We start from the raw sequence: 27111 nt of genomic DNA, 5'->3' as shown, positions 1-27111 counted from the left end.
AATCAATGGGTGTTAAACTTCGTCTCCTTTACAAACGAAAGTGCTTTCGTTTCATCTGTGGTGACTGTCCTGGTAATGGGCGTTATGTAATATTTACTCTCCCCTTCGGAGTTAAATCTTTTTTCCGATTCCCAAGTAATATTTGCATATGTATTTCTTAGCGGCATTGAGATGCCAGATGCACAGCGGTAGCCGTGCCTGCCTGCTAATCCTGTAATAACATTCTGGTGACCAAATTCAATGGCCCTGCGCGGAGCCTTGAAACAGCTGATTGCTGAGTAGGGAGGGAAAAAACCCACCCAGCGAATCTCGTCGCAGCTCTCTGCTGCATCCCTATCCCACAATCCCTTGCACCATTTGCTGCAGTCTTTCTACACAGGCTGAGTGAGAAAAAGATGTGCTAAATAAAGATTGATTGGTTTGAATCCCGAAGGGGTCTCCCCCTTGTAAATGACCCGGGGGAAAAAAATTCATGACGATTTCTCTGGGCCTCCTCTTGTTCTTCCATTTTTCTTTCCACCTGTCCTCTCCGTGGAATGGAGCGTCATTCCTTAGAGCACAAAATCTGTCATGCATCTAATAATGACTTTGCTGTGATAGGGATTCTGAGACAGTTTTACGCGTGAGGCTTGCAATATTGACAGATGATGGTTTGTTCGTTTGGATTACTACGGAACTGCAGCTCCGTCCCTGCAAGGATTTTATCCTCAGCACTGCACTGATTAAGCTATTTTTCTGCAAAGATGGGTAGGTCTAAATAATACTCAAGTTCTCTCAGTGTTATTCCTGGTGGCTGCTGTGGCGTTGCTCCTTCTGTTTTGGCCACCAATCGTTCATTATGCTTCTGCATGCTGTAAGAATGAAGAGGGTTGCTGTGTTTTAAACAGGGCACCCAGCTGATGGCAAGAGTGGGAGAGAAAGGAATGAACATTTAGCTTATCAAGCCTTTTACACAAGTGGACTGTGTGGAGGTTATGATTATTAATTTGTTTGGTGTGTTGGCTAGTTTTGGGGCTGCTGTTAACAGAATCTGTTCTTTATTCCTAAAGACTCTGGACACATGATATATCTGTTTTAAGGACTTTTAAACCTCAGATCCCTCATTCCTTGGAGCAACAATATCGAGGTTCCCCACCCTTTCTTACAGCACTCGAGGCCTAACTGTTCTTTTGGAAACGTTGCCATTGGAAACCTATTCATTTATAATACATGAATAGACCCTCTAGGTTGTGAATACCATCGATAAGAAGAGGATGAACAAGCTGCAAGCAATTTGTTCTCCTCAGGCTGTACTTTCAGGCTAGTTGCAGCTCTGACTGGGTGGAGTTCAGTGATGGCAGTGTATCAGCAACAGAGAATTCTGCACTTTTATCAATAAATCCTAGAACTGAACAGACAGTTTTAAGTTTCCCAATGTCTTTTTGTTGGCTGAGCCACAGAAACTAATAGAGAATTCAATAACTGTTGAGAAATTACAGAGCTCATTTGAAGATACCTGTAGAAAGCGTGCACCTTCCTATTACATGGCTCTGTCTGAAACAGCTCTTGTTGAACTGTTATTTGCTGTACCCTGATGTGGGCTTTTTCCCTTTCCTAATGCTATAGGAAGTTCTTTTCATATGGGTGGGGCTGCAGCCTGACTTTGGTTCCTGAAGGCATGCATGCATAACAAGGCAAGGCTTTCCACTAGCTTAGAGAGCCATTGTGTTCTCCTTTCTTTGCTGATTGGTATACTGTGAATGAAAATTGATAGTTGTATCTCCAAGCTGAAAGAAAAGAAGTGTTATTTTTCGAGTGGCTGGAAAGATAACAGCCCTTGAGCCTCAAAGGGGTAACAAAGGGTGCATGTTTCAGAACCCTTTTCTGCGCTTGATTTAGCACGCATGAACTGGGTTTCCAGTGTGTGCTTCTTATAGATAAATGGATGAGGGTTTATGTCTCGTTTGGTGCAATGTTTCATAAACCTTTGACTTTGCATGTTTAAATTATGAAGTGTTACTATACAGAGAATGGATTCTTAGGCTTGGTTTCAGAGCTCATGCTTCAGCTGCTCTTTATTAGATTGTGAGTCAGGATGAATGTCCAAAAGAGCTCTGGCAGTTTCCAAGCTCAGAAGATGCTGCTACAAAAAAGACTTTTTTTTTTTTTTTGTGAAACTAGTGTTACTCTGCAAAATCTCCCACTGTTAATACATCTGAAACTTAGGTTGCTGTTAAGAGGAACTGCTGTGAGCACTGCAGTTATGTCAGAATACTGTCTTTGGTGAAATTCAAAAGACAGTATTCTGATTTAGATGATGAAAGCATCATCTAAAATCTCCAGTTTTTCCTCAAATACTCTTTCATTGTACAGTTCTTTCATTGAGTCAGCGGGTAAAATCATCCTCGTGTAGGTACATCACATTCATCAAAATTGCATCAAAGGTGGAGTTGGCTCAGGGAAGTTGCAGAATCCTGAAAATTCCATACTCAAAACACTTTTTAATATGAATCACCTGTGAAAGATATTGTTGTACCAGGTAGTGGTAGAGCTTGAAATGTGCTGATGGAACTCTATTTCCAGGTGCATGTTTTGAGCCTGATTTATGTGAGCACAGGGGATAAACGACAGTCATGGCCTGCTGTGTTCCAGACAAAACATCAGATGTTGCAAGCACTTATTTCTGAATTGTTAATGATTTCCTCCACTGACAAAGCGTAAAGTGTGAACATTTGGAAATTAAAGTGGCTGGCATGAGCCTTGTGTATGAAACACGAAGAATCGCCTGATCTTCCAATGAGACTGGGGGAATGTAAAAAGCCAAGATGAAGATCAGATTAAATGAATATGACGTTTTTCAGGCCACAGGAGTTTTCCTTGTGTAAACACTATTTGCTGGTGTAGCTGTACTTGATAGCAGCAAGATGAAATCACAGAAAAATCTGGTTGCTAGAGAATTTTCTTCTGTTAAATGACAGGCAGCACTCACTGCAGACCTATTCTTTCATATAAGTAGAGGGTTTTTCTCTCAATAGTTTGTACTTAGTCTGTAACAAAAATTCTACACTGTTCGTAGTCTACCAGTTCAGAAACTGTGCTTTTGATAGGAAGTCTTCCTGCTTCTGATTGTCTTCCCTGCTTCATTTGGTCCCCACCCCTAACTTCTGGGGTACGATCTATACCTGTATGGGAAGCAAACACAGCTGCATCAGCGGTGAAGTGACTCTTCTTTTGAAAGACATCAGAAAAGTTCCACGTGTTATGCTGCCAAATGCATGAATACTTTAGTGCATATTTGAGAGTCTGCTCTTTCTATTCCCTTTTGTGAAAGCTTTTATTTCCACTGCTTGTAAAGCCGTTTTTAACTCAAGCTTTTAAAAAATAACACAGATTCCTAAGGTTTATGGTGTGTTATTTATGGCATTTAAATAGGTAAAATTAACTTGTGTCTATGTAATATTTGATTTTACCTTACTATGGAGGAAGAAATGAAAAAAAAAGTGAAACAGATGCTTAATCCTGAAATCATGCATTTTCGGATTGTGAACAAACACAATATTTTACAAGTATTATAGCAATTCTTAACCTTGTGGATTCTCCCTTCTTGGAAAAAAAAAAAAAAAGAAAACAAAAGAGCCAGCCATAAATGCTTTCCTTTGAATTAAATGTCAGTTACTGCTGTTGGGTATTTTTAACTGTGAATAACTTTCTGCTGCTCTATGTGCTAGCACAGAGGAAATTCGTTTCAGGGAAGTCAGTACAGCCTAATCCATAATCACTGTTATTATCCTAGAAATAGCCACTTGCTCAATGTGGTAAGTAAGCCATACCTATATGGCAAAATACACAGCTCAGGAAGAACAATACGAGTTCAACTCTGCAGGATTAGTGTGCTATGCCTTCAGCACAGGAAGAAGATCTGATGCAGTGCTGCCAATAAAATGCTATAGGGCATGCAAATCATTGTTGAGTTGAGTGACTTTGAACGGGTGTGATCAACACCAAGGCAGAGGGCTCCTTATTTCTGTCTTGGAAAGGCTGAACTGCTCTTGAGCCAAATATCAAATTGTCTGAAGTGGAGGACTAAAAACTGGAGTAGAAGATGTTTAGGGAAGAAGTCAGCTCCTTAGGAGTGTACCCGCAGTAGAACCCTGCTGGGCACTGCTCACACAGAAAAGGAGACCTTGAACTCAGTGCTGCAACACAGGCGTTTGCTCTAGCCCAGTAGAAATGCTGGTGGAGAGGAGCTCTTGCGGGGCCACCCTGCATGGCCTCTGCTTGGCAGGTTTTCCTGAACTGTTTTAGCAGGAAATTTACTTCTCCTTGAGATTGCTTCCTTCCTTTTCCTCCCGTCTTCTCTTTCCACATATGAGTTCTGTTGGCTAGAATCTGTACCTCCTGCTGAAAAGAAACTAAGTTTTTCTCTCCTTGTGACTTAGGTGTTCCAATCCTGCTGGCATTCCTTAACCTGTAAGTTTAAGTCTGTCAGTCAGTAGACTTTTTTCTTACCCTTCTATTTCATGCATTATATGCCAGGATTAATAAGAGTCCTAGAAACATGATTCTTACTACTCTTTCTGCCTAGAATGGCATTTTTCTTGCATTTATTATTTTGATGTGCTTTCATGCATCCTTCACCCTACCTTTGCTGATTTTTGGCACCTATTAGTTGCCTCTTCTTTGCTCAGTTTCTTATATCATGAGGATTTTCACCTACCTCACCTGCGTGGCTGATGCAGAAATGGAGCACAACCTTTCCAGAGGCTGGCTGGTTCTGAAGGTTCCCTTTTGGTGACTTCCTGGAGTCCAAACCTGCCATATCTTTGGCAACACCAACAGTGATAAGGGAAAAAATTGTTAGGCTGTGTCATGCTGCCTGTGATGCAGCCCTTTGACTGCTTGGTGTGGTTCCAGTCTAATCATTTTGCCAGCAGTACTGCAGATGTAAGAAATCCTGTGCTTATTAGCACTGACTGAACTACTGGCACAAGAGCTTTATACTGTGGGATTTTTTTAAAACCAGACAGCCCTGTAACTCCATCAGTCCAGAAGCAGCATGCCTTTCCAGAATGCCTGCTCAAACAGAGGTGTTACGTGTTGTAGGTGTGGCTGCTTCCCAAGTTCTCGTCAGTGATAAGTCATTTCAGAAGTTTAATTCTTCACTGGTTTAGTTTTAGATGGAAATATGAATTCCTGCATAAGGATGAAACATCAGAGAACTAGCTGTTGATTTTGTTATTTCATGGAGTTTATAAGCCATTTTTCTTCTTTTCTTCTTTTCCCCGCCCCACTCCAGCAGTGTGCAGGGTAGAAGGGAGCAGGACGCATATGTCAGTGGTCTAGGATGGCCAGTGAAGGCTCCAACATCCCAAGTCCTGTGGTCCGCCAGATTGACAAGCAGTTTCTGATTTGCAGCATATGCCTGGACCGTTACAAGAACCCCAAAGTACTTCCCTGCCTGCACACTTTCTGTGAGAGGTAAGTCCTTTCCTCAAGCTGGTAATGAGGTTTTTGTGTCGTGCAACAAGCACATGGATGGGGACTTTTCTCTTTACTCGTAAAGGTCATCTCAAGGCATGATGAAGTCTGGGAATGCTGAAAAGTCAGGGATGTAGAAAAACACTGTTATTTGTGGCAGTGGAATATTTGGAATACATTCCCTTTATGCAAGGATAAATAAAAAGTAAATCCAACAAAACTAATGAATACAGTTACAACCATGTGAAAAGTGTGGCATTCAGAATTTGAACCTCAAATTAATGGCCTCAAATTTATCCTGATTAGTCTATAATTAGAAACAATAAAACCCTTTCTTTGTTGATTTACTAAGCAGAGAATTAATTATCCCATCTTTTAATGTCCAAGGGTTAGACATGATATATACATTATTAATAACCTGTGATTAAATGTCTTCATTATTCTGCAGCTTGGTTGACTGAAGTGGAAAAGCTCTGAAAAGAGATGTGATAAACCAGAAATCAGGCACCTACTGTATTTAGCTAAATTAATTGAATATCCATAGTGATAATGTTAATACTATATTATCCATCAAATGGTGGAGAAAATACAGTATCTGCAGAAAAGTTAGCTGACTAATTATTTGTTAGAGTTCTTTACCCAATGATGTGATTCAGCTCTTTGGATTATATGTTGAGTGGCATGAGAATTTTAATAAATTATATTTTGTGTGGACATTTAGTTCAGTTGATTTCCACTTCCTACAATTGTGGTGTGCATGTCTAACTTTGCACAGGGTGCAGGAAAAATTGTGGATCTCTGAGTGTGTCAGATGAACTGGTCTTTTGTAGAATAGGAAACCCTGACTTTACTAAAGTCAGCAGTGAAATGCCCACTGAAGTCAGGGAAATCAGGATTTTCATCTCCATATCTTAAGTTTCTTGACTTCCGTTCATGTGTAAATCCTAAGGTCAGCTTCTGGTTTTCACTTCAATCCTCTTATGCTGATCTGGTTACGGAGACAGGCTGGAAGAACTCTTCCACTGTACTCCTGATGTGCAAAGCCTAAGCTCTCCTTTCACAGAGCCCTTACTGGGGGGTCAGGAGGAGAGCTGCCATGGGAGGATGAGCTGTGGTGCAAGAAAAACCTTTGGAACTGGATAAGAGCTGTGTGGCTGTGAGAGGTCACACTTTCTTGGTTGGCACCTCTTAAGGAATGTGGTGTAGCACTGCTCCCATTAAGGACTGCATTCTGCAAAGCTTCCTGTGCTTATGGGACTATACTGAATTGCAAATTGCAGTTGGATGTTGCATGCCCAGCAGCCATTAACTTTTCGAGGCCAGTTACCTAGGCCAGTCTGCTGCATGTTGTTGATCACAGAACTTCTGTGTCAGATTTAGATTCTGTGAAATTTAGCTTTTCTAAAAAGTCCCCAACAACCCTCCCCCCTCACACAAATCAAACACAAACAAACAAAAATCTCCTCCAAAACTCCCCTGAACATCAACTGTGATAACCTAGGCTGTGCTTCTCTATGCAATGAAGACAGCTCTGTTGATTCTGGTTAACTGCCAAATAACTTCCCCAGTTGAAATACATGGAAAAATTTCCATTGGTTTCATTGGGACCAGGTTTGAGCTTGGAAACACTAAACCCACAAATGAAAGTTAATAAAGGAGATTCTATTGGAAAGACAAGGGTCAACCACCGGTTAGGCAGTTAAAGACACAGGCTCATATACTTGATGCAATAACTTTATGTCTGTCAAACTTCATCTGGTAGGCTATGATTTTTACTAGCCTGTGAATAGGATGTAGTAGATGTCCAGAAGTGCAGATGCCCTCTGCATAAATATATCAAAGGCAGGCACATAACTGTTACAGTGATGCCAGTTTATAAACCTTTCCTCATGTGGCAGAGGAAAAAGGTTTAAAAAGAAAAAACCCACTGTAACCACGTTTACTTCTGAAGCCTGGTGATGTACCTTTCCTTTTGTAAGTAGGGGTCAAACCAGTTCTTCAACTGAAAGGAGGTTTTCTTCCTCTTTGATGACACTTTGCCTTTCTCTCCCCTTCCACCTCCTTTCCCATAGGTGCTTACAGAATTACATTCCAGCCCATAGCTTAACCCTTTCTTGCCCCGTGTGCCGCCAGACCTCCATTCTGCCAGAGAAAGGGGTTTCTGCACTCCAGAACAACTTCTTTATCACCAACCTGATGGATGTCCTGCAACGAACTCCGGACAACAGCATTGAAGACTCCTCCATCTTGGAGACTGTCACTGCTGTTGCAGCAGGCAAACCACTCTCCTGTCCCAATCATGATGGAAATGTAAGTGAGATAATCTCCTGTGATGTTTACAGGTACTGATACGTACTGGCTGGTCTGGTTTGTCATAGATATTTTGTTCTAAAAAGACAGGGAGGAATTGTAATTACACTAGTTCTTTTATTTATAATATGCCAACAAAAGACAAGTGATTCTTACAATTAACTCAGATGCTTTTAGGGGAGCATTTTAAAGTAGTCAGGATATTATTTCGTCTAAGCAGTCATCTTGGATGATATTGTCTTTTAGCACATTTGGTCAAAATTACTGTCCTGTAAGTGCCGAACCTTGTGCTTTTGCCAGTTTGTGATGGGTTTCCATAACTTTTGCTTGTAGAATTAACTACTGTCAGGGAAGCCTATGTGCTTGTTTAGTCAGTATGTGGCAGGGACCTTACAAGCTTCACTGACCTGCACACTGAGGCAGTACCAAAAGCTGTGTGAGCATATTACCATGGAGCCAAGTAAAACAGCTCAGAATGATTTGGGTCAGTGCAGGCTAGAAACAGAGAGCTTCTTTTTATCTGCAGTGTTCTGTGCATCTCATGTATCAGTTCTTGGAGGATGCTTTCTTTTTCAACTCCACCTACTTGTTTTGCCCAGCATCCCTCCCCCATACACCCTCAAATCAGATCACTGAATGCATAGGCAAGTACTCCCAACTGGGTAAGTATTCCTAGATTATTAAGAACAGCTCTAACTCTGCTTACTTAAAAATGTTCAGTGTTAACCTGTGTGGCTTCATGGTAGGCATATGAGCTGCTGTCTTACAGCCAGGCTTATGCAGATGTATAGGTAGGCAACATTGCAAAGCTGAGTGATGCTGTGTTGTGAACTGAATGCTGTGCTTCTATGCAAGCCAAGAAGTATGTGCTAGTATTTTAAGACAACTTTCAGGAAACAGTTTTATTTGATACTCAGTTTAGGTATAGCAGTTTCATAGGAATAATTTAGCTGATAATTAGTGATTACTCTTATAGAGGAACAGCTCAGTTCTTTTACTGACCTGCTGGAATTAGATGGACTTGTAGAACTGATTTACTGTATACTCTGATTAATGAATAACTGGTATAACTTTTGAATTGTGTGCTATACCTATGTGTGTGTAGTGGTTACTGGTTAATACATTCCTAGTTTTTATTTGCATTTTATTGTCTCTCCTTCAAATGAGTCACAGTTCTTTTCTGACACAGCAATCATGAAAGGGGTCATTTGATTGTGAAATGCAGAAAATGGTCAAAAATAAGATATTACTTGATTTGCATTTTACACTTTCAGCTGATCATTCTTTGGGTGTGCTTAGAAAAAGATGATGTGCCTACAATTAAAAATGACACCTTATACTACTGAGAATTCTTTTCTAGGGAAAGGTGTTTTTATAAGTCCTCCAAACCCCATGTACTTGTCTTGCCTTGAAACACAGTATGCCCTTTAGGATGCTGAGTAGTGTGTGCTGGGAATATCTTCTTGCTTCAGTAAGTATCTGGGGGGGTTGGGGATAGGCTGAGGGTGACTCCAATTTAAAGCTTTGTGGAGCTAGGAAATTAAGAGCTGAAGTGCACACATTAATTCTTGCGATGGGAGAAGCTGAGATAAGCTTTGGAGGGAACTGCTTGAGGCTGGTCAGTGGGTCTGGCTGAAGGGCAGGGTGTGCAGGACAAGGTGCTGGGCACCTTAGACCTGACTGAGGAAACACGTTTCTGCTGGCTTCACGTGTCCACAGCATGAGGGCACCGTGTGCAAGTGGCTGGATGCTAGCACCTCTGCTGGGGGCTTTAGAGAGTGAAAGAGGACTGAGGTGGTAGCTGAAGCAGAATGCCTTCACAGAACCAGCAGTCATTCTGCTCTCCATTAGGTTTTATGTCTTGCTTGGGGTAGGGTCAGACCCATTGTATTTTTACTATCAAGGGTCAAAATTAACATCAAGTACAGTTCATCTAAATATTACCGTATTTTCTTTGCACCAGTTTGGAAATAAGTTTTTTCGATCTTCCCAGCCATGCTGAATTTAAGCCTCTCTGATTAAAATCAAATAGAAAATGATGTGCTGATACTTTCTCATTGGCATGCCTTTCTGCTTGTAACTTAGCCTTCCTCAGAACATGTACTTTCCCTTCCAGTTGGTCTCTTATTCCCACCACTCATATTTTCCATATATGTGTGTATCTTATTCCTTCTGCTCACAACCTCTCATCCCCTGCTGCGGCATCTTTGTTGTGTGTATTCTTACAAAAAATAAAACTTTGTTTGTAAGATCTTAACGCAGAAGATGGTTTCCTGTGCTTGAACTGTTAACAAATGCTTCCTCATATGCACCCAACACAAAGCACAAATATATGTTCTTGTTAAACTGAGGTAATAGGGCACATACATGATGGAACTTTTGAACCTAACAGAAGATTCTTATCTTCTACCTACACATTAAAAAAAGATTGGCTTTATCCTCAGCTTCTAAAAGCTGCAGCCTGGTTGGCAAATATTGATCTACAATCATTTAGGGGCAGGTACAGCAGCCAGGACAGGGAAGGGTGTGAAATTCTAGGTCCATTACTTCATAATACGTAATAAGTGGTGTAGCCTCTTTGCAGTCACCCATCCTGAAAAGCCCGTGCTTGGGCCTTATTTGAATTTGAGGTGAGAGCCAGCCCAGCGTCTAGGATCCATGCTTTTACAGGTGCAGTGTATTTTCTGCCTATGGATTGTAACGAGAGCATACCCCATATTAAATTAAATGCTTGTAACAGGAGAGAGTGCCTTATCTCTGACTAGCTTTTTCTCAAAAGATCAGTGAATAGCTTGGCAATTTGACAGGTATAAGATCTCGTCTAGAAAAACATTTCCTGAGCTTGTTCAGGTGTCGCTTACTGCCTGTATGCTTCTGTTAGCAAAATAAAGAAGTACCTACCCTTGGTACTCTGATGAAGTGACTTCATAACAGACCTTATAAAACCTCACTTTTTCTCTGCACCTCTGTACTTCCCCCCATGGCACTTAGCTGTGTATCTCATTGTGCAATACTCAGTGTGTCATTGAGGCTACATAAAAAATTCAGGGTATCACAGTTAGACTCTTATGAGCATTACAGCTAACAAACTGAGCTCTCTGCTGGCAAAATTTTGTTCTGCCTGTCACAAAATGTGACACCCATGTTGGACATGGACGGAAGAGAAGAAAAGCCAGAAAGACCTGTCTGTCTGTAGCTGGAAATGAATCTCACCTGATTAAGAAATGCTACACAAAATCTTAGGAAATCAGCTTGTCTAGGCACTTGAAGACTGGATTGTATTAATACTGGGTTTTCTTTTTCCTTCAGCTATGGCACTACGGGAAATGAAAGCTGCTTCACTCAAAAGATTGTAGTTTGAGGCAAAGATAACTATTTCTATGCAGACACACACATTAGATCCTTGTGGGTTTCAAGCTGTTACCATTCTAGCTTATGTGATTGATTCTCTGGTGCTTTAATAAAAAGGAAAAAAGTTTATTAGGCTAAACTTTAATATGCCAATGAGATGCTTTCTTTCCTATATATCATGCTGCAAATATTTTTATTATGAATTCTTCAATAGGAAACAAATATTAAATTATTGTAATTGTTGTATCCAAAGATACAAATATTTAGTAAAGGCTTGTTAAAGCATCTTGAACCTGTGCATAAAATCATGAAGAGGCAGAAAGATGAACTTTTGACACTCATTCAAAAGAAATGAAATTTTCTGACCATATAAAAAGACTTAAAAAAATCCTAATAAAATATATAAAATGTTGCTCCTTTTGGTTGTTTCTGGTTGCAAATTTTTGAAGCTTTTGAAAATAATTTAAAGCCTAAACTCTTTTTAACTCATTTCCTCCAGGCACAGTAAGACTGCATCACATCTTAGTGCCTACCAAACTAACTGTCAAGCCTTGGAGGATCTACTAATGTGAAACTGCTAAATTCACAGTGATCGGAGTAGTGTCAATAGGGATTGTCATTGTTTAGAAGGTCTGTTTTGTTTTTGTTTTGTTTTGTTTTCCTGGCTGATGTATTTGATCTTACACTGTTTATTTGGAGCAGCTTTTAAATTTTCTCTGAAGTGGCTTACACAAATGGCCAACAAATGTCTTAAACCCTCGTTGTGTGTGAATCCCGTATCTTGTGAATGGAGATAAGAGGGAAGAATAAGAATGAGACAGAAAGGAGCTTATTAAAGGAAAATCCTGTTTAATGCTGATAGCCGCATGCAAATCATGGTCTTACATCACCCTCCTAATTCTCAAGATGTCTAGGAGTAGCCAGCTACTTTGCATGGTGCTGTTATGGGTTCCTCTGCTCACCTGAAAACAGCTGTTTCTACAGAGCCATCTTGTTGTCAACCAACATCTCCAGCCCAGTCATCTTTTTGTGCAAGGTCTAAGTGCCAGAAGCATCAGCTGAGTTATTCAAGAGTCTGATGCTATGCTGTGAATGCAAGAGGGCTGCCAGTGTCTCGCTTTGAAGCATATACTATGAGCTTCCTTATGCACTTTTAATAAGCCTAAAATGCTTTGTGCTTGAGGACTTCCTAGCTGTAGAAGAAAGTCTTATGCCGAATTTGCATCTGTGTGCATTATTTTGGGCACAGTGCTTTTCTCTTTCTTTCTCTTCATGAATATATTCAGAATTTAGGGTATTTATTACATGCAAAGATCAGTTTTTTATCTCCAGAGAGCGTCTTATTGGGTACATAACAGGTTGAAACAATCTCTTCCTCTTTCAAGTTTAGATCAGCAGTCTTATTATAATCTCAGATGTGAGGTTTTGATGGTTTTAAGGGATTAGTAATGAGATACGGAGATTTTTCTCTGTAGCACACTGATTCATTTAGGGTGTTTTTCTCTAGCAAAAAACCATGCTGTCTGGTGAGCTCCATCAAGGTCATGTTCTTTGGGGGGCTTGGTTATGAAAAACGTCCTAAGTCTACACTCTCTTTGACAGACAGGATGGGGAGACAAGGGTTGAGTTAGTGAGAGGACTTGAATGCCCTGTTTTTTCGAGTTGTTTCAGAGAGCAGCTAAGAGAAACACCAAAACGTACTATTAGACAGTATAAATATGATGTTAGGGCCTGCCTTGAAGTCCAGCATTCTGTTTCCCAGGCTGCTGTTGTGACACTTTCTGATGCAATGAAATGCATTTAAATCAGCATGTTGACATGAATATAGAGCAGACATCTTTTAGGCTAAGAAAGGAGATATTTAGTCTTAGAGCTTGGATAATAACATGAGTTCAAGACCCAGAAATATGTCCTTTGAGTGATGTTACTGCTGCGGTGTTTGAATTTAGAGTTGTGCACTTTTCCAGGTGATGGAGTTTTACTGCCAGTCCTGTGAGACTGCCATGTGCCGGGAGTGTACAGAAGGAGAACATGCAGAGCATCCCACGGTACCCCTCAAGGATGTGGTGGAACAACACAAGGCTTCCCTCCAAGTCCAGCTGGATGCTGTCAACAAAAGGTATGGAGACTCCACTGATTATTTTCTATTTTCAGTTCTACCACTGGCTTTCTGTGTTACCCTGGATAGATGTGCCGTGGACTTTTGCCTAGAAAACAGAGATAGTGAGGCTATCATAAGGAGTGCTAAAGATTCCAATCTATCCTTCACAAAACACAGGCCAGTAGAAATTCAAGTGCCCTCCATATAAGGGGCATAAAATGTTAAGGAGAAAAGTACTAGCCAGTCATGAATTTAATGATAAATAAATAATATTGGATGCTTAAAAGACTAATACAAACACTATGGTGGCAGAAAGGCTAAAAAATAAAGGTTAAAGTGGGATAGATCTAGTTATATCTTCCTGAGCAGATACATTTGCATAAAGGACAGAGGATACAAGGCCTCATTGTTAGAAATGCCTAAAGTCTAATGGATTTCCACAAGGGAGGGCCCTGGCTTTGCTTTACTTTATGAGACCAAAATCACTGTGTGGTTGTAAAAGGAATGAACTTCTGGGAAATGACCGAGTTTAAAGCCAGCCAGCTGATTAGATGGTTCCATCAAAGATATCAGAGGAAGGGCCAATGTTTAATAACTTTTGAAACAGCAATCTTTGTAATTTAATCCCTCCCTCAGGCTTCCAGAGATCGACTCAGCACTTCATTTTATATCTGAAATCATACACCAGTTAACCAACCAAAAGGCTAGCATTGTAGATGACATTCATTCCACTTTTGATGAACTCCAGAAGACTTTAAACGTGCGAAAGAGCGTGCTGCTTATGGAACTGGAAGTGAATTATGGCCTTAAACACAAAGTAAGATGCATGTTTTGTTTCAATAAAAACCTGTTAATTTAACCAAACAGATTCTACAAATGATGCCGGACACCAGTTTGACCAGTTGTGTCTCAGATCCAGGGGAGAGCTTTGTTTTCCTGAAATCAAGTGCTGCAGAGCCTTGCTTGTGGGTGCCCAGCCTTATAAATGAAATTGAGACCCTGTATGGGCAGGTAGCCCTTTGTGAATGGTGTGTGAGGATCTAAAATGCCCAATACACAAAGTAGACATCTGCTTAGCCAACATACTGATGTATAGATAACAATAAGGGAACACCAAAGGAAAGTCTGAAATCCTTGGGCTGCAATCCTATGACTCGCCACCACCTCCCTTCATGAAGATACATGCCAAACAGCTTCTCCTGAAGAACTGAGCAAGGCTTGCTGTTTTGTTTTAAGGCAGTGTTTTCCTTTCAAGTGCCTGCTAACATATATCATGTTAGATGTCACTCATTGGAACACATAAAGATTGGAGGGACATCTCACTTTCTCAGGGGAATGCAGACACCAATAGATTCCAGAGCTGTATTCACTCTCTTATTTCCTATTTGGATGATTGAATATTGTGCTTTTCCCCCTGTATAGTAGACTAAGCTTCTAAGGAAGAGGACAGAAATCTGTGCTTCTGCAAAGAGGAGCTTGTAACCTGGTTGCATAGGGTTCTTGTTGAGGATTAGTCAGTCTAAATCAGGTAAATGAAATAATTTAGTCCTTGTCTTCCTGGGCATCGTTTGTCTGCTTTATATAAAGATCTTTTCCCTCAAAGCCTTCAAAAGAAAGTATCATCAACAACTGGAGTTTCAAGAGTGCCTGATAATATTAGCATCTTTGGGCATTCTTTGCAATTACGGAGCAGCTTGAGTATCTCCAGATGTCTGAAGCTGAGGAATGCTGCATTCCTGGATCTGGAACAGAGTAGGTCATTAAGAAGGTATTGAAGTGCTGAGCCTGTGAATACGGAGGAATTCTAACATGTGCACAAGATGTGTACTTTCAGGAGCACACAGAGCCCAAAACCCTCAGGGCACAGAATTCAGGCATCTTCAGAGCTAAGCAGGAGTTGTGGAGTTTTTAGCATCAAAAACTTGGACGTAGATCCCAGGTTCATCTAAATGTATTCAAGATGTCACAAAACTTTATTTTTTTTATCAAGTAAATATACTCTGGGTATATAAAAAGTTCACACAAGATGGAATATGATATTAATTTATCTTACTGTTTTCTAAAGGGATTTAAAATAGCTCAAAACCTACTTTGGGCATCAGAGAACCAAACTTTTACAAAGCTGTAAAGCAGTAAAAGAGGCATCTCCCCTGTTTGTATAAAAAAGCTATTGGAATTGGATTTTACTTCTGAATAAACAGTGGTGCTGCAAAATAATGCAAACCCAAATATCCTGTTATTTTGATCACGTACTTTGTAAAAATGTAAAAATTAAAGGGCTGCACTTTACTAGAAGAAAGTTGGCGATTCAGTTTGAGTTGTGCAATGGACTGAAAGAGGCCTCGTGTAAAATGCTCTAAAATACATTTTAAATATTAGCTATGGTAAGATTTAATATTTTCCATCTTTGTAATGAAAGAAAACTATTTTGAGAAATAATGGGTTTTAAATGTAGCTGCAAATTGTCTTCCTCCTCAGTTTGTGGTTTTTTATGCCAAGCATGTGGGGTTTTGTCATCCTAGGACTTTATTGGCTATGCTATCTGTTTAACTACTTGTGTCCTTGAATAAACACAAAGCAGATTAGAAATGCCCTGTATTGAATTCTGAGACTTGCCTAGAAAAACAGATAACTTGAAATTTCGGAGAATCACAGAATCCCAAGGGTTGGAAGGGACCTTGAAAGATCATCTAGTCCAGCCCCCCCTGCAAGAGCAGGGTAACCTAGAGTACATCACAGAGGAACTTGTCCAGACGGGCCTTGAATATCTCCAACGTAGGAGACTCCACAACCTCCCTGGGCAACCTGTTCCAGTGCTCTGTCACTCTTACAGTAAAGAAGTTCTTCCTGATGTTAATGTGGAACCTCCTGTGCTCCAGTTTACACCCATTGCCCCTTGTCCTACCACTGGATATCACTGAAAAAAGCCTAGCTCCATTATCCTGACACCCACCCTTTACATATTTGTAAACACTGATGAGGTCACCCCTCAGTCTCCTCTTCTCCAAGCTAAAGAGCCCCAGCTCCCTCAGCCTCTCCTCATAAGGGAGGTGTTCCACTCCCTTCATCATCATCAATTTCAGTGTAGTCTTGAAATTTGTTCATTCTGTTTTGCTTGACAAAGATTTTGTGTTATCGCTTTCTCGTCAGCCTGGCTTTTCTCCAGTGGGTGAAAAGCAGACAGCTTTGTAAAAATCAGAAGGAAAGTGCCCTCAGAATGCGGTGTCACGACATGGCACGTCTCCGCAAGAGAAGACATAGCAATAAATACACCCAGTCTCCAAGTCTGCTTTCAAATCAATTGAAAAGTTTCAAAAATATTTATTTTACCGTGATGGTCAACCAAGTAGCTTCTCTGATGCACAGGAATGTCTGTGCCCTAGTTCTTCTCTGTGGGAAAAATGTACCACATGTGTGACTGGGTACTTTGGTTTGTTGGGGGTAGCTGCAACATTTGGGTTTTCCTGACTCTTGTGATTTTCTCTGCTAGGTTGTTATAATTCAGGGATCCTTTTCCCAATTCATTGCAAAACTGGTTTTAAACAAAAAGTTACCCTTGTTCCCAGCCCACATCTAACAGTTTTGCGGTCAGTATTGTTTTAAGGATTTTACACCAAGGGACAGAACCAAGCCTATAATAAAAGCTCTTTCTCAGTCTTAAATACAGAGTAGTTACTTGCTGCCCACCAAAATTTCAGACTACTCAACCCAGCTTTTCAGAGTATTCACAATCCATCCTTTATTTTGCTTTCCTGCCTGCTAAAACTAGGGAATCATTTTACCCACTTCCGCTGGAGAGACTTCCTTCTTCACTTACCTAGATTGGGAATCACACTTTTCCTCAAGATGGATGCACAGTGCCTTCTTGCTGGCTCCATGGAGGAGCAACCCAAGGTTTTCCTGGGCTCTGAAGACATTTTCAAGAAGTTTCTTGCAGCCTCCCCTAGTAAGGGACCTGTGACTCCAAAATATCTCTACCCCTGTGCATGCAGCACAATTCCCAGTAATTACCTCACTAACTGTGAATACTGAGAGGTAGGTGGAGCAGGTGGAGCAACTTAGTGTGACAGTGGATCTGTGAAGCCTTGAAAACCCCAAACAGGGCATGCGTTTTGTGTTGCAACATGTTATTCCAAGAACATGTAGGGGATAAGTGTGGTACTTTTTTGGAAATGAAACTTTAAAATAAACTCTAAAATAAAGCCCTATAAATTGGGTTTCTACGAGGGTCTTCAGATGTAAAGCATGCTACATCTTGCTAGGAGAGTTCCTGTAACATAATGCTAATCTGGTGTCTGGTAATGTACACAGGTCCTCCAGACACAGCTAGACTCCCTGCTTGAAGGACAAGAAAGCATTAAAAGTTGCAGCAACTTTACAGCCCAAGCCCTCAACCACGGCACTGAAACTGAAGTTCTGCTGGTGAAGAAGCAGATGAGTGACAAGCTGAATGAACTGGCTGAGCGGGACTTCCCATTGCAGCCCCGTGAGAATGACCAGTTGGACTTCATAGTGGAAACAGAAGGCCTGAAGAAGTCCATTCACAACCTGGGTACTATTTTAACCACCAATGCTGTTGCCTCTGAAACAGTTGCTACAGGTGAGGGCCTGAGGCAGACAGTGATCGGACAGCCCATGTCTGTTACCATCACAACTAAGGACAAAGATGGGGAGCTGTGTAAATCTGGGAATGCTTACCTCACTGCTGAACTGAGCACGCCTGATGGGAGTGTAGCAGATGGAGAAATACTTGACAATAAAAATGGCACTTACGAATTTTTGTATACTGTTCAGAAAGAAGGGGACTTCACTTTGTCACTGAGACTTTATGATCAACATATCAAGGGTAGCCCATTCAAACTTAAAGTGGTCAGATCAGCAGATGTGTCCCCTACCACTGAGGGGGTTAAGAGGCGTGTTAAATCTCCTGGCAGTGGTCACGTGAAGCAGAAAGCTGTGAAGAGACCTGCAAGCATGTACAGCACCGGCAAAAGAAAAGAGAATCCCATTGAAGATGATTTGATCTTCAGAGTAGGTAGGTGACTTGTCTGCTACCTATTGACATACCTTAAATAGTTCAGGGAAACTGAATGAGCAAGTCTGGAAGTTAAAGTATTTTAAGGTTAAAGCTGTAAGTAGAGCAGCCTGATAATATCTTTAGGCCTCTTGACTTTTCCTCATATGTAGATTTTAAAAGCACATACTTCAGACATTCTGTTCGCAGCAATCATTTAATTTGAAATCGGATTGAAAAATGCGTATGTCTGATTTGGGACACAGTATTTTACCACCTCTTCTGTACGCTATTGGGCATCCTAAAATGAAAATATAAATAAGATCAATGGTTTAGATTAGATTATATTACTTTAAAAAGTTGCATGGCAAGAAGGGAAGTGGGAATTCTCTTGCTCTAAAGCTATTGCCCTAGAGATTAATCTAATTCACTGACCTAGGACTATAAATGATAAATCCTGTGGTCATATATAGTTATTTCATTATGTCAGCACAGGACAAAATGATGGTTTCTTTTATTTTCATTTTTCCTCAACATCTAAACATGTTTGGTTCTTTATATAGTGTAATGTTATCTGTGGACTTCTAATTCTTAGTAAAAATGTAACATCTTGGTGCCATTTACTGGGATTTTCTTTCAGGTCTCTTGATATACACTTGTTTTAAGCTATATAATAATTCATCATTTTAAAAGCCTGTATCATGGGCTACTGTATTTATATAATATCTACTTTTACCGTTAGAAAACACTTGTCATTTCGCAAAATGTGAAGAAATAAAGTGTTTTCTAAAGAAAAAAGGCAGATGAGTTTTTAATATGTATAAGTCAGGGTTTCAGCAGTGTGTGTTACCAAGTTTGACAACCGGTGAGTAAGGTGACTTCCTGCTTTGTAGCAGAGAACTGATGGTAGTTAATCGTGGAGGATTTATCAATCATTTTATTGAAAATTCATCTGGGCACCATTTGTCAGTTCAATAACCCTGTCCATCTGGTTTCTCATCTGTCAGTATTTCTGATAGATTACTTGCTTTGATAGGAGTACATTCAGTAACATAATGGTTTTCTATCAGAAAATGAATTCAGGAAGCATGCTTTGCTTGCTGAATAGGAAAGTGCGATGTAAGCTTTGAATAAAGCCACCCATAAAATTACCATCTTTCCCAGATGGCCAGTGCATTTCCTAGAAGATAAATATAAAATCATAGAATGTTTTGGGTTGGAAGGGACCTTAAAGCTCATCCAGTTTCACCCCCCTGCCATGGGTAGGAACACCTTCCACTAGATCAGGTTGCTCCAAGCAACATCCAACCTGGCCTTGAACACTGCCAGGGGTGGGCCAGGCACAGCTTCTCTGGCAGCCTGCTCCAATGTCTCACCACCCTCACAGTGAAGAACTTTCTCCTAATATCATTGCTGGTACTGGTAAGAGAGGCAGAGGATATGTATAAATGTAGCCTAAATCTTTCTGGGCCCTGCTTTGAATCAGGGTTAAGCAAAATAGTTAAGAATAATGTCTGAACCCTGCTTAGAAAGACAACGTCTCTCTAATTTCTTCTGGAATGGTTGTGACATGTTGTACGCTAGACAGAGCTGAATGGACAGATACAGGCAGAGTCTGTGCATCTGCAGCAGGTAGGAGCAGGATAGCAAAGCCTGCACAGGTACATTGTGCCTGTGAGTAACAGAACACTGGCTGACACCTTTACTAAGTACCAAGCCCTCTTGTTCATGTGTATCAAGCACTAATTTGTTCCAGTATGGAAATCGTAGATATAAATACTTCAAAAGAAAAAAGGAAAAAAAAATGTCCTGAAATTATTTTAAACCTGTTAATATTCTTGTTTAAAGCTTTTGGTATGGATTAGGTGTTTTCAGCTTGTAATTTCTGCTTCTGTATCCCTTGCTTCTAGTGAGCAGTTTCTAGCCTGACTATCAATAGTGGTATGGTTCTGCTTGGGGTTTTGTTGTTGATTGTGTTTGTTGGATTTTAGTTTTGTTTAACTACTCTCTCCAACACACCATAAACTCCAGAAGTCTCAAAAGTTTTCCAAAAAAGCACAGTGCCCCTTCTTTGTGTCATGACGCAGTCATGACCATGTGCTTTGTTTTGGAGTTCTGCCTCCTCCCCTTCTTCACCATTCTATCTCCCCAGGAAAAGAAGGAAAAAGAATTAGAATAAGAGCTATGGGTGTCTCAGAGCTTTTGCTTGATAAAACATCTCGGGAGTGTCCACGTTTGGGATATACGGACAACTGTTTTATTGAAAACCTAAGCTGAGAGTAATGCTTCATCCTATTACATGTTCACTTCTCAGCCATCATTTCACAGGATGACCGTACATAGAGATGTCCCTCTGGGTGCCTGGGCTTATGTACGCATTGTCTGAAAGGTCTCTTAAGCCATTGCAGCTGTAATGCTCTAGGTTTTTACACTCTTCCAAAATATGCAAAATTAATGAAGACAGGTAACACTTCTGGCATTTTCACTGGGATTGTCTCCATGGATTTAAGAGTTTGTTTAGTTCCAGTTTCAGCCCACTTTACATTTTTTGATGAGGTAACATAAAATAGTGTTTATCACTGTTTTCCAATAAAACTGCATATCTATTTTGAACCCATTGTTGAATTCTTCTCATAGCCCTGGCCAAATCTGGATTTGTAGTTTAAACTGGGCAAGATAAATCTTCTATTTGAGCTGCCAGAAGCTCACACAGCTGTGTTGGAGAGTCATACCGTAATATTCCTATTGGCATCCAAGTATGCTGAGTATGCTATTGTATATATGCTGATGTAAGGGCTTTTATGCACAAGTAAATCGATCAGCTCCTAGCAGGAGATTGTTCTTATGCTAGGATTAACAGAGATAGCATTAATGCAACATTAATACAGTTAAGTGCTTTCATTCATGGGGAATTGTGCATTGTATCTTTTGCCCATTCTGTTATTCATGGCTTTCAAAACGGCATGTGGCTCTATTCAGTCATTTTAAGGTCAAACTGTTGAGTGCACATTCATGCATTCATGTAATTCATATTTACAAGAACAGAGTATTCCTTGCTTTGTCCTCTTCTCTCTCAATAATTTGCATCCTTAACATTTAAATTTTTGTTTTAAATAGGAATAATCTCTAACAGGGTGTCCATGATATATCTGTGTAGCACGTACTTGGTTTATACAAAAGAAAACAAGAATGTGCTTATGATACCCAGAAAATAATTGTTGTGCCATGTTTTTTGCTACCTCCGTAAGTGGAAAGGGAAGGCTCTTTTCCATTACCCTGCTGTTTTGCCTTAGACCCATGCTGAGCAGAGGATAATGGAGGTGAGGGATGTTCACAGTGTCAGCAACTTCCACCTTCTCTGGTAAATCCATTCCCTGATCTCTGAAGGAGGATTAAAACCCATGGGTAGCATGAGTTAGCTACTCTGTCCAGGACCCCATAGCTCTAGCTCTGCTGTACTATGCCATATGCCTTGGTATTTTTTTTCTTCTGGCACTTCTCATGACTGGGTTCTTTGACACTGTTCAGCAGTAGTGGTACTATTTCCCACTTTGTTTTTCTCTTCATTTATTTATACTTGGAACTGGCATTAGATACAGCCAGATGGAGAGCTGGTTCTCTGCTAGAAAGTTCAATTTTCCTTTTCCTCTGGTTGGGTTTAGTTGTCTATTCAGTCATGTAACTGAGCATCTAAGTTTAGCTGGTACATTTAATGCGTGTAATTCATTCTGATTCTGCGCCTTTAACAGTACCTTCTGTCAGCCTCCTTAGTAGGTGTGGATGTCATCTTCTGGTCTGTTTCAATGCTGAAAGTATATTAGGAACTCTACATAAAAACTCAAGAACAAGACCTATGTAGTAATTGTTTTAGTGCAGTTTAAAAGCAGGCTTAGGCAGAGCAAAGGGATTCTTGATCAGGTGCTCCTTTTCTACTTTCCTCTGAAGGCCTCTGCCCGAAGCTCTGTATTAGATTGTCCTGTTGGAAGGAGCAGAGCTGCCTACAGATACATACTTTTTGAGGTTTTTAAAAAATACAAATGGGTTATGTGGGTACACATCTTGAAAAAAAATGATTTTCCCAGCTGCAGCTAGCCCCTTTCTATGGATGGTCCAGAGAATCTCCAGCGTGGGTCTGATGTCCTGATGACAGAGACCTGGTCTTGGTTCATCATTCAGGGCTTTGCTGCTATACCAGTGAAGAACTGCTCCTGAGGTGTACCTACTCCAAAGATGCATGCATACCTAGCTGTGGTGGCAGGGGCTCGGCTGCACAAGGAAGGCTTGGTGGTGGTCTTGGCCAAGCTTTTAGGGACAGATTCTGTGTAAAGCAAATTAATACAGATCAGCCCAAATTTCACTACCATCAGTGTGTAGGAGTATCTGCCAGAGTTTTTACTGCATTTTTCATTCCTCTTTAAAGGCCACAAACATTGTGTGCTTCATCCAACAGATTGACTGAATTTAAAATTTAGGCTTGCATGGGAACTTGGGTTAGAAACATTGACATTTATTTTACAGTAAGCACATAGCTTGTTAACAATCTGATTTGGTGCAGTTTTACTAGAGAGCCTTTCGTATTTCAGCTGTGTCTATTATGAGAGATGTCATCACATACTCAGAATGTGTAAGATTTGACTAAATATGTTTCAGTGCTCTGAGGAAAAAAAGAAATGAAGGTAGGGAACAAGAAGGCAACTCTTTCATACGTGTCTATGCAGTATGTATATAGACACTGTTTAGTTTCAGTGCTTTTTTCAGTACCACGTACAGAGCAGTTCAAGAAGTATTTGAACTGGTGTAAGGAGGAAAGAAACTGTACTTACGCAACAGGTTATGGCTACTTGCAACCTCCAAAGTCTCTCCATTAATCTGTAATCTTTCTGCAGGGTTTTTGTCTCCCTGAATCCATTTACCTTCCTGCTGGGGGCAGTGACATGGTTTTTCTTTGTGTTTTAGGCAGCCGGTAGATCTAGCTCAGCAAGCAGAGAGGTATTAGTCATATTTGTAAACTTGGAAAGAAAAAGACACTCCTATTACTATGATAATCAAAAATGTACATTGTCCAGCAGGTTTGTCCAGATGCCCAGCACTTGCAGAGCAAATTATTATTACAGTTACAGGACATAATTTTTAACATCTTCTGTAAAGTTATTGGGCTTTTAGTTTGGGGATTGTTTCCTTCCCTTGCCCTTCCTTCTTTTTGGTGAGATTTAATCTGGCTTGTATTGTTCAAGAATAAAAGATTGAAATTATGAAGCTTTGTCCATGTGCTAGATTGTTTTGAGCTGAAAATGGATGCTTTTTGTTGAAAGCATATCTTCAAAGCTAAATTAATTGGTTTGTGCAGACTATGCTCAGTAATACCAGACGGAATTAGAGAATGCTAAGGCAAATCAGGTTGTTTATTACCTGTATACAAAGATGATATAAAAGGAGCTATTCCACAGGCTGCAGATCTTCTTCCTAATAAATCTGTTCACTCTTCTCCTAATGAAAACTCTGCTGTCCTCTCTCAGTCAGCTTGCCACAGAAGTTACAGTAAAATGTCTGTCTTTTCCTCCTTCGTGCCATGCAGTATCTCAGAACAGGAGGGAGGTAAGGCTGGGCAAAGACAGGCATGAAACATGTGAGCTTTCATCTCTAAATCAGGCTGCCTGGGGAACACTGGAATGAGGATTTTGCAACTATCCTCTGGATCCAGCCCTGTGCATGTGAAATGTTGGTGCCTCCCTAGGCTTAAGGAGATGGGTCATTGCCCATGACTGAGAGAAGAAAAAGCACGAGGTGCCTTGATGCAGAGGGGTGACATCTTGCAGGAAAAGACTTGCCAAAGACTGTCTCTCAGGCAGGTATGTTTATAAGGCAAGAATCTCTACAGGAAGGAGCTATTATCTTTTGGCATGACAGGGTCAGCCTGCTTTTCCAGAGGTTGACATACTTTAGCAAAAGCTTTTCTCTCACCATCTGAACTGCTGCCAGTGCCTATGCTTGGATTCAGATCTTTGCTGGCATAGTGAATTAGTCAGATCAGAAAGTTCAAAGTTATCTGTCTTCCTCTTGAACGTAAGTTAGGAAATAAGCTGTGTTTCACTAATCTCAGCTTTCTTCATCAGAGAAATTTGTGCCACTGCAGAGGGGACTATATCAAGGCTGGTGTACAAATTAGGACCTATGTAATGTGTTTATTAGCTGCAAAGTACTATATAGAGGGACACTGCATGGAGCTGAACTTCATGCACTCTGTGCTAATAAATTACTATTTCTTAAACTTACTGTGAAATGTGACTATGCCATTCCTGGGTAATTTGTTCTCCTTTTCCTTTGAAGTATGTTTACAAGAACCCACTGAAGAACATTCTGAGTAACTCTTTATACAGGTCTCTCTTATCTTTAAAAATGAAATTCCTTGACTTTCAAGAAGATTTTTCTAAGGGTAAAGAACATACATTCCATATAGCTTGTGCTAGTTGGTTCCAGATGCTCTAGCTTATGCCTCCTCTTTTTTAACAAATGGTTTCCCTTTACTCTCAGTAGTAAAAGGAATGTTTCTCCCTTTTCATCTATTCTCTTTGGCTAAGAGGCAAAAAGGAAACTTATCATTAGCATATGGTGGAAAAAAAATTACCACATGCATCCCTCAGGCACTGCTCATTAACAGAATACACAGAAATGGCTCAAGTGTGGGTAATGTAATTGGTGTGTAACTCACTATTCCCTGAATATGTGCTTTCCCCTTACAGTACAAAAACTGAGAAGTATTTGGCTCTTTTAGCGAATGGAGCATTTGGAGTTCAAGAAAACAAGCCTTGAGACGAAGTGACATGTTCACACCACGAAGTGCAGAGGAATTAAATGTTACTTGTTAGGCAGTGACAGGAAATATGCATCCCATACCCATCACTACAGCAGAAAGAAGGGTTGTTAAGAGCATATATATCCCTAAGGAAAGCTAAATACAAATCAGAGCTAATATGTATGTCTTATATTGGGCATCACAGTCAGTTTTAATCATCGAGCTCCACGATATTTTGGACTGACTAAAATAAAATGCAAGTTTTTCAGTTAAACCCATATATTTAAACCAATTAATATCTGATACACAGCCAGTTAATGCTTATAAAAATACTTCACCAGGAAAAATAGTGCTGCATCCAAGACTTGGAAAGAACAGCTTATAGAGAGACTTTTTGTTTCAAAAATCATTCATTCCATATGAATAGCCCTGGGGTCCAAGATCATAACTGCAGTCTTGTCTAAAGACCCCTGAGTCTCCTTTACAAACAGAGCCGGAATTTGGATGCTCTTTCTGTGCTCCAGGTGTAATGTGGACCAGCCACTTTAGGGCTGATCTTTTAAAGACATCAGTTTGCTGTGACTGTCATTGGAGCATCTCAAACAAACTTTTAAGTACCAAGGCACCTAAACTTAATGAACTTTTGTGAAAATTTGCCATTTCTACAGCTCCTTATCCCCTTAAGCCACTGGGAAGAAGACTTACAGTTCTATGTAAATTACTATTGCATTTGTTCTGGGTAAAAATGGGACCTCTTTGTGTGTACACTGCTTTATTGGAACAATCTAAGGTCTTTGCCAGAAACATTCAGTCTCCAGCTGTTGGTCCTCATTGGCCCATGTGTCCCAATCATTCAAAGGCAGTTCTTCATCTAAGCTTTTCTTGTAAGGGAATTTTTAAAGTCTGTGAGTGAAAACTGTGTATGAGTGAATAGGAAACTTCCTTGTCTTGAAATGGCCTCATCCAAAGTGTTCACCAATATGTTTTATCTCAACTTTGTGACTTCACTGAGGAGATTTAGATAACTATACTAAAACCTTGTCATCTCTTCAGGCTCTTTTCTTACCTCTGCCCATATGTTCCCACAGTACCACCCCTTTCATTGCCTTCTCAGTTGAATAAAAAGGCAAAGTTTAAAAAAAGTCCATCATTTATGAGAAAACATTTTATCAGTTCCCTCCCACAAGAGGCAAATCACGAACACTTTGATTTGTGAAGGCCAAAGAGGTAATTATGTTGATGGGGTCTTACTCTTTGGCATACATGCCAAACACTAAGAACTTCTTGTACTTAGAACTGTGGATGGTACTGAAATGGTTCTTTGAAGCTGTGGTAGATACAAGAACTCTTTAAAACAGAAATCTGTAGATCAAGGATGTAATAAATGCATGTATTGGCACTTAGGTCCTAACTCATTAGTCCTGCCTAACCTGATTTCTTATGTGCTTTGTGTTCTATTTTAGGCACCAAAGGAAGAAACAAAGGTGAATTTACAAACCTTCAAGGTGTAGCTGCATCTACAAATGGAAAAATATTAATAGCAGATAGTAACAACCAGTGTGTGCAGGTATGAGGATATGCCACTTCCAGCAGTTTTCTTCTTCTCTCCACTGCCACACCTCTGCCCTCTTTGTAGTCCAGGGCAGACATATTTTGTACAAATCAAGCAGATCTAGAAAATATAGAGGAAGCTCAACTTGTTTGTTATCTATTATAATTCCACGTTCTTGACCTGCAGCTATCTTTTTCACATTTACACTATATCTAGTATATATATCAGAGTAAACTTCCCTTCCTGATGATGTTTGGCAATGAATAAAGAAAAAACAGCTGTGCAATAATCAGGAAAAATACCTTTCTGTAAATATAATTTTACATAGTAAATTCATCACTCTGTGTTTTCAACTATGAAACTAGGCCAAGATGCCCTAGATTTATATTTTCATATAGTTTCTTAAGCAAATACAAACATAAACACATAGATGTCATTTTCAAGTGGCTTTTAGTCTTCTTAATTGATTTTTGTGTCTGATAACATGATCAAATTTCTTCTTTGCTAGCACTCTTAACACCCGTAATTTCTTG

The 27111-nt window shown here is 40.2% G+C and overlaps 1 protein-coding gene across 9 annotated transcripts in view; it reads left to right on the top strand.

Moving 5' to 3' along the window:
- The window catches only part of TRIM2 (tripartite motif containing 2), a 120345-nt gene that overhangs the window by 77278 nt on the left and 15956 nt on the right, over positions 1–27111 (top strand). For 8 of the 9 annotated variants that reach the window (XM_031048758.2, XM_031048757.2, XM_031048756.2 and 5 more), the window contains 6 exons: positions 5276–5457; positions 7530–7767; positions 13086–13237; positions 13856–14036; positions 17531–18254; positions 26490–26593. In XM_031048758.2, the coding sequence (XP_030904618.1) occupies positions 5324–5457; positions 7530–7767; positions 13086–13237; positions 13856–14036; positions 17531–18254; positions 26490–26593 (1533 nt within the window). In that variant the 5' untranslated portion in view covers positions 5276–5323. The remainder of the gene's footprint in view (positions 1–5275; positions 5458–7529; positions 7768–13085; positions 13238–13855; positions 14037–17530; positions 18255–26489; positions 26594–27111) is intronic. The other variant, XM_031048759.2, reaches the window with a different exon arrangement.

This window comes from Melopsittacus undulatus, chromosome 7 (assembly GCF_012275295.1).
Source record: "Melopsittacus undulatus isolate bMelUnd1 chromosome 7, bMelUnd1.mat.Z, whole genome shotgun sequence".
NCBI classification, from domain to species: domain Eukaryota; kingdom Metazoa; phylum Chordata; class Aves; order Psittaciformes; family Psittaculidae; genus Melopsittacus; species Melopsittacus undulatus.
The sequence above is the reverse complement of the archived record's forward strand: the minus strand, read 5'-3'. Positions and strand labels throughout refer to the sequence as shown.